Consider the following 8,271-nt stretch of genomic DNA (forward strand, 5'->3'; position numbering starts at 1 on the left):
CAAGGGCGGGAAAAAAAAAAAAAGAATGTGCAAAGGAATTACAAGTGGACTTCATAGGAATAAAAAATTAACATTAAATATAGAGTTTTCTTTAGCATGCAGACATATAAATTAAAATTTAAATTTTACTTGTCAAAGATATGCTACTTCGTGAAAATGTTAGCTATAATATTATATTAGAAATATTTATTTACTTGAAGTGGAAGAGTTCAATTCTTGACAAATACCTCGAGAGCGAGTTTTTTAGAAGTAGAGGGAAGTGATATGGGAAAATTCTTCCATATTCTTGTCATAATAATATTTATTGCACTATTTCATTAAGATTAAGATTTTTAGGTTTTGAAAAGTTTAATAAGAATCTAAGATGTAACTTGATAAACTAAACATAATTTTTAATACAACAATTAGATAGTTAAAAGTTTGATAAGGATTTTGAAGACCCTGTTTCATAGAGTTAAAATTTTATAATGATCAGAAATCAAGAAAACACTCAAATAAAGTTCGGAAATTATTGTACGAGATTGTTTTAATTTTCTATGTTGTATTTAGATTCTTTTTTTTATTTAGCCTAAGATTTTTAATTTAATTAGTATTTTACTATTTATAAATTTTAATTTCAGATGAGTTCTATTAATTATATAAGTTTTAATTATGAATAATTTTTTATAAAGAATTCTAGTTTTAATTAGGAATCATTTCTCATAAAGAATATTAATACTAATATAAATAAATAAAAGTGCCTAGTTTATTTTGAGAAGAATATTATTATTAAGACTTTCAATAAAATATCAAAAACATTTCTGTAAATTTCTCTACCGTTTAATACATAATCTTAGGGTTTAGAGAACCCTAGCTTTCAAGCTAGGCACGTCAAAACCAAGCTTCCAACTATTAATGTACTATGGCCAGGTTTTGTAAGGAATTGTAGGCTTGTGTTTCGTTCCTGACAAAATTAAGGGACAAGGCAATTCCGGGTTGCATAAAACTCCATATTTCCTCCACTGAAACTAAAAATAATGTAGATTTCTAGACCAAGTAAACCTCAGCATTTCAGCATCGATGAAAGTATCATGAAATTTTATTTCATGGTTTTGTTACAGCACGACAAAAAAAGTTACAGCACGACAAAAAAAAGAAGCTAAATAACGTATAGTAATTTACACACGTACTTAAAATATACGTACAGCTTTTACTTTCATAAGGAAATTTATCCTATTGAGCAGTTCAGCTTTGCATTCTTGATGAGAAAGGTCATTTGGGAAGATTGATGGAGGACGAGAGAGGAGGAGCAGGAGCTTGCAAGCTAGTAACAACTGATCTCTTTCAATCTGACTGTAGATGAAAAATGATATTTACTTTTGTCATCTGCCAAGCTTCAAGCAGGCCGAAAGAAGTTTCAGCGATCGCAAGAGAAAAATACCGTTGGCTAGACTTCCTCAGTACTTTCCGTTCCTGACTTGAGATTTTTCTCCTTCGGCTAGCATTCCAACAAAAAACAAACACGAAACGATTGGAACATCATGCTGTCTAAGACATTAATTGTCTAAATAAAGAAGTCTGAAGTGCAAGGGTTTGAGTTTGAGTTGTAATCTATGAACCTTTTCAGGTCCTGTTGTGCTTTGTTGTGGCTATTAATGTGCTGTGTTGCAAGATTAAGCATGATATTATACACATTGTATGGGATACAGATCTATTCCGAAATAATCGAGCTAGATTGTTAAGAGGAATTCCCCAGCCACGAATTAAGCCGAGAATAAGAGTTTCGTGAAGCCTAAACACATTACAAGTCGAAACATTTAGTGGCCTCTATTATGTTTGCATTTGTAGGGTTCCAAGGTTAACAAATTTATTCGTATTAATGTAGTTAGCTAGGACAAAAAATCATCCATTTTGTTCTCTTCACATATAAGTTACACTTATTGGCTTGGAAGGTAGGAACAAACATATATCAAACAAGTACGAGGATAAAAATTTGGCATGTCTCAACGGAAGGTGCACAAGTTTACACAGCATATTAGAAAATCTCTGGTACAAATTCAAAATAAGACATGGTATAATTAAATGATTAAAAAAAAACATTGCATCCCATTCTACCATAAGAAACAAACGACAGAAACTCAGAAATGACAACATAATTTGAGGCTAAAAATGATAGTTCCCACTCCTTAGTGCTTACAACTCCACCGAAAGATTTGTATTTGAAAGGGATAACGCAAATTATCCTAGAGTTATTAATCACAAGAAAAAATAATTTCCAATCAAAAGTACTTCAGTTAATTTAGATTTTTGCCAATTACATCAGGATAAACCAGATGTCATATGCTTCTTGAATCTTAATTAATTAGGAAAACATTAACAAAAAACAAAATATATATATATTTCGAAAAGCAATGGCCATGGAATCCCCTTTCCAGCACTAAAAGCAACAGCCAAAAACTAATGACATCAAAAGCAAGTTAAGCCAAAGAAACACACCCTCCAATAATATAATCTGATCAATTATGAAGCAGCAAGTAGCAACAAGGAATTGCTTACCGTTGTAGATTGAACAGGAAAAGGGTCATCAAGATTGATGGTGGAGCTAATAGAAAGCTTGGCAATCTCAGAAACAGCAGCATCTCGAACAGCAGTCACATCACTTGCTAAAGCCTCATAAGCAGCTTGAAAAGCCCGTTCCCAAAATCGAGGCAATCTTGTACCCCTATTGCTATGCTTGTACACGTCCCACATGCGCCACACCAGTTTCTTCTTCTCCTCCACCACCTGTTATACATGTTCAGTAATCAACCCCATAGAACAAATCAAATGCTAAATCTTTTGTTGTTTGTATTTTCAAAGAAAGAGACATGAAATCAATGAACAAGATCACATACGAGAATGTCGACATCATCTTGAGTTTGGAAGCCGAGGTTGTCAGGGTGTTGTGAGAGGTCACCAGTGGACCATTTGAGAGTAATAGAGCCAGTGAACATGGACCAGAAAGCAAGGAGGAGGATTGCAGATAAGACCCAGAATTTGTAACGAGTCTTACATAGTAGACTAGATTCTGAGGTTTCTCTCTTTAGTACTGTTGTGGTGATGGTGGTTGGGGTGGAGGTGGAGGTGGAGGTGACTGTTGAAGGTATTGTGATGACTGTCGGTGCATCATCTTCGTTCATTTTCTGTGTAGTTTAGTTCACAAGCACTGTTACGCTTGGGAGGGAACTGGTGAAGTGGAGAGAATTATTTAGGTGATGTTCTTGGTAGTAGGTGGCCAGTCACAAGTGGTGTTAAATGTGAGGGGGAATTCGGCCTCGCGTTCAGACAGCAACTTCCCACCCAGTGGATCCCACAGTGATTAATTATGTTTTGATTTTTGGTGTAGAAAAATATTAGAAAAATAACACTATTGAAATATAACTTATTATCGAGAATAGCCAAGGAGAATAACAATCATTTTAAAATTCATGTTTTATTCAAATAACTTAATTTTTACAAAAATCAACTCCAGTTTTATAAAAATCAACCCACAGAAAAAATGAATGGAAGCATAGCAAGACTTAGTTTTCAATATATCCAATATCAATATCAAAATGAATGGAAGCATAACTGATTAAGATTTTTTTCAGGATTAAAAAAATCTCAAATAATTTTAACTATATATTAAAATATAATCAAATAAAGTTATAACTGATTAAGATTTTTTTCAGGATTAATTACGGTCTTAATTGATAGTTTGAGATATTATAATTATTTAGTCAAGATCTATCTATCTGTAACGTATGTGTAAAAAACATGGCTGTAATATATTTCTAGTGATACATTCTTATTTTCTTTTTTATATATTTTTATTTCTCATGCCACTTTTTTATTGGTCATTAAAATTTTAATCTATCTGCTTAGAATCTTCCTAAGATTTTGAGGTATTTTTATGATTTTAAGGTATTTTGGTTCAAGTTAATTAATTTCCATAAAATATACATTTTGATTTTAACTAAATAACTCATGACAGTTGTATAAGAAACTGATATTAAAAAACATTAGTGTTTAAATTATATAATTTTCTAAATATTTTTCATCTTATGTCATTTTTTTAAAAAAAATTTAGTAAACCATGTTATTTTTCAAAAAAAATATATATATTCTAGTGTACTGTTGCTCCAACGGCATTTCAGAGAGATAGAAGTTTTATGAAGACTTGACTATTTCTCCACCTGGATTAGGCGTTTGTTGACAAACCGTGCTCCTCAATAATTTTTTTATTAATAATTAATAATTCCGCTGATGAAATAACTAAATCAAATAAAATATTTAAATAACAAATGTTAACAAAAACTCATTAAAACTTTCTAAAGAGAACTGTTCGATGGGATTTATTTTGCATTTCATGAATACCGTCGAGCTTAGAATGGGAAAACATGTTATGCTACCAGTTTCTATTTATTTATTTATTTATGTGCAACCCTGTTCCACGACAGACGAAGTTTATCATGTGATGATCTGGCTCCCCTTCCATGCCCTGCTAACTACCAACTACTAATGCTAATTAACTACTGATTATGGGCCGTAGGATCTTCTTATCTAACGACCCCGCTCTTGATTGATTGAAAGTGGTATGTATATAGGCAAAGAAATCACCTCGTGGCGTGGCCCCTGTGCTCTCCACTTTTTATTCGTGTATATAATTTTAATATTTGCTACAAATTACAGTAAAAATAAAATCTATAAATTAAAGGATTTGTAAACTCTATGATGTTAATATTACCATATTAAAAATAAAAGGATTCTACAGTAAGATTTTGATAGGTTTAATTTTACAATACTAAAATATTAATACGAGATAAAAATTTTATTTTTTTAGTTTTTTCGAGAGATTTTAATTATTTACATTACAAAATATAAGAATTTAAATAAAAAACTACTTTTCTTTCAGATTATTTATAGCATTTACTTATACTTTGTTCAACATATAATCAAACAAACTTTATTTAATAAAATGACAAAATACATCTTTTTTATTCGAAGTTTTTTTTTTAAATTCTTGAACATTGAATTTAATAGGTATTATTACACTTTATAACATGTTTTAATTTATTTTAACACCTTTCTTTTTTCACAATAACATTATTTATATATTAGATTAATAGAAAATTAAATTTTATATCCTTTTCATTTAATTTAATTGAGAATTTAATTTATTTTATTTTTGTAAAATTAAGTTTTGCAGGTTGATTCCAATTTTTTATTTAATTTTACCTAAGATGAATTGAACTAAAGATGAAATGAACAAAAAATATGGGTTTAGCAGAAGTGATCAAATGGAGATTTGCAGGCCAGAGGAAAATAAATAAAGCCGGAAAACATATTATCGGCTCAGAAGATTGCATGTAAAATCATAGACAATTTTCATAAGTCCAGACATAAATTAAGCAACTTCATCACTGCAGGAGAATAAAAAGCAGCATCAACCATTAAAAATCTCTCTACCAACAAAAACGTGAAGAGGTAAATCGGAGGAAATTCTGATATATTGCAAATCAAGATAAAAGTAGAACAAACAAGAAAACAATTGCAAATAATCTCAGAGGAAATTCTGCAGACAATCAACACAGCATCAGATTCAGACCGCCCGTCTGCTTTTTCTCATCATCGAACATTTAATCACACTACTTGTACATAATTGAAAAAAAGACCCAGTTCTAATAAAGATTGACAAAGGCATCAGATAATAAGCGGAGTTTTAGGTCCACATTTAATTCAGTGTGTAGGATAAGAATTTTTTTCCATCATTTGCCTTCATCACTGTTTCTAAACCAAAAAATAATCATAAAAAAGATAAGTAATCGAAGAAAGTATTGGCATCAGATAATAAGCGGAGTTTATGGTCAGCACAACAAATCATTCAGAGTGTAGGATAAAAATGTTACTCATCAATTGCCAAAATTGTTTTTAAAAAAAAAACAGCAGAAAAAATCAAACAAATTGATAAAAATATAGGTAGGTCCATTTGACACCAAGGCAAGATAATATTATGCAATGGGCTGGTAAGCCAACCTTACTGGCTCTTTGCGTCCGTTTTATCTTCTCCAGCTTTCAATTTTTTGCTACCCGAGAAGTGGGTAAACAGACGCGACAAATTCTAATCGATCTTACACTATCGAAAACAATCAATCCAGAAATTATAAAAAAACAAAAAAAGCATTGAAGCTGCAGAGAGAGACTAGAAAAGAAGGAAGAGAGATGATGAACGAACCGAGTAGTGGCAACGGCGAGGGATGTTGAGGTGGCTGCTGCGTTTAAATAGGGGTTTTACATGAATTAGGGTTTTGTATAAGGACGCCTCTTTTTATTGGACTGCGGAAGGAGAGGGATTGGGCCCATTATTAGACTAGGTGGTCATTGTAAGTGTTAGATTAGACCCGAATATGTGAGTCTCAAGTGCTTTTAAACACGGCCCATGTATAAAATTATTATTGCATTCTCCTGTGTTGGTTTTTTTTTTTTTTTTTTTTTTGTAGATATAACTTTGAAATTAAATAGAATAGCTAAAATTCCTCCCACTGATTCAAAATCAACCACCCACAGCGGCATATCCTCCCTCATCTTTCCCCAGAAAGGCTATGAATCATAGCCCTCAATCAAATGGAATGCATACAGTCCTCTCCTTGTTGTCTTGCAAGTGTAGAAATAAACTTCAAGAACACAGGTAATAATAATTTGCATTCATGGGAACTGAATAGACATATCGAAAAGGAGTGCTTCGTCTCATAGGTACTATGTTAGGAGATCCACAAACACCAGTTTTCATTCATCAAAAGTATAAAATTAAGACTACAAAATTTCACAAATTAGCTATAATTGTCACTTAATTGCAAAGTTTAGAATACATAATTTGAAGCAGCCACTATCAAAATTGTTCAAAAATGTATGCACAGTCAATGGAAGCCAACAAAGTAGTCAGTCAATGGAAGCAAGCAGTTTTCATTTACTGTTTACTGCGACTCGGTGTGGGTTCAATACAGGAGAATATCACACTATCTCTCCATTTCAAATTAATCTATCATAAATGGATAAGGGGTGGGCAACAGTTGTGCTGACGACCACGGAGAAGAGAACGGTAGATGATGTGGTTCTATTTTTAGGTTTAGTGGGCTGGGTTTCGGTTTCATGTCTTCTTCTTTTTCTTGTTTTATTTTACACTTTTTTTTTTGTTAAAATTTGAAGAGTTAAATTACTATGTATTTGTTGAGAGATAGTTTTTTTTAAGTAGTTTTCTTGAAGAATAAATTTTTAAAAAATAAATTATTTTTTGATGTTTAGTAGTATTATAAAAAATAAATTAAAAAATATTTTTCAATATTTGGCTATGTCATTAATACAATTTATTTTATTAAAATAATAAGAAAAAATATTATAAATTAGTTGGAAAATAAATTGTAAATATTTTTTATTAAAATAATAAGAAAAAATATTATAAATTAAAAAATTAAATGACAATAAAATTCAAAAAATTATAATTTCATAAATTATCTAAACTAAAATAAATAAAAATCAAAATAATAGAGATCAAATCTAACAAATAAAAAAGTTGAAAGATAATGAAACTAAAAAAATTATAATTTTATAAATTATTTTAAATAAAATAAATATCAATAAAAAGAATTATGATCAAATATGATAGATAAAAAAATTCAATTAAGAAAATAATAAGAGAAAAACAAATAATAATTATAAAAATAAAGACCAAAGTTAATATAAAAATCATATTCTAAGGGATAAAATTAAAAAAAATTCAAAACAAAATATATAACAATTTAAAGTTTTGAGGACCAAATTTGATATAATAAGCAAATTACATGAAATTTCTAAATTTTTCATAACTTCTTGAAAGTGTTTTTCGTCCAAAATAAAAAGATAACACTTTTCTGGAAACCAAGTCAAATTTTTCTTTGACTGAAAAGTGTTTTTCATTAACCAACTTTTCTAATGACATACAAACGCAGGAAAATTTATGACATGACCAAAAGATTGATGTCTTCTCCCAAGTGCAGGAGTATCGAAGTAATAAATAACTTAGCAAAACCAGGGTCGAACCACATGGAGGTTAATTGTATAAACTATAGATAACAATAATATAATAATAACAATAACAATAAGAACAACAATAATAAAAAAGAAGAAGAAGAAGAAGAAGAAGTTGATGAGAGAACTTTGAGATGAAAGATTAACGTAAGAATTAAACAATGATAACAATAAATGTCAAGGTTAGAGGATCCACTAATGGTATGTCAA

The 8,271-nt window shown here is 30.2% G+C and overlaps 1 protein-coding gene and 1 long non-coding RNA gene across 2 annotated transcripts; both read right to left on the reverse strand.

The window, feature by feature from the left end:
- Window positions 1-1,048: 1,048 nt before the first annotated feature.
- Window positions 1,049-3,450, reverse strand: LOC105117091 (uncharacterized). Its single transcript, XM_011014636.1, has 3 exons — window positions 2,874-3,450; window positions 2,536-2,763; window positions 1,049-1,477 (listed from the first exon to the last, which is right to left on the reverse strand). The coding sequence occupies exons 1-3, from the start codon at window positions 3,156-3,158 to the stop codon at window positions 1,427-1,429; spliced, it is 564 nt and encodes a 187-aa protein (XP_011012938.1). The 5' UTR covers window positions 3,159-3,450; the 3' UTR covers window positions 1,049-1,426.
- Window positions 3,451-5,279: 1,829 nt separating this feature from the next.
- LOC105117090 (uncharacterized) lies at window positions 5,280-6,336 on the reverse strand. The gene is made up of 2 exons (XR_840675.1): window positions 6,233-6,336; window positions 5,280-5,420 (listed from the first exon to the last, which is right to left on the reverse strand). It is a non-coding gene; the product is annotated as an uncharacterized LOC105117090 (long non-coding RNA).
- Between the last annotated feature and the right edge of the window lie 1,935 nt (window positions 6,337-8,271).

The sequence above is a fragment of the Populus euphratica genome, unplaced genomic scaffold (genome assembly GCF_000495115.2).
Source record: "Populus euphratica unplaced genomic scaffold, PopEup_1.0 scaffold1172.1, whole genome shotgun sequence".
Taxonomy (NCBI): domain Eukaryota; kingdom Viridiplantae; phylum Streptophyta; class Magnoliopsida; order Malpighiales; family Salicaceae; genus Populus; species Populus euphratica.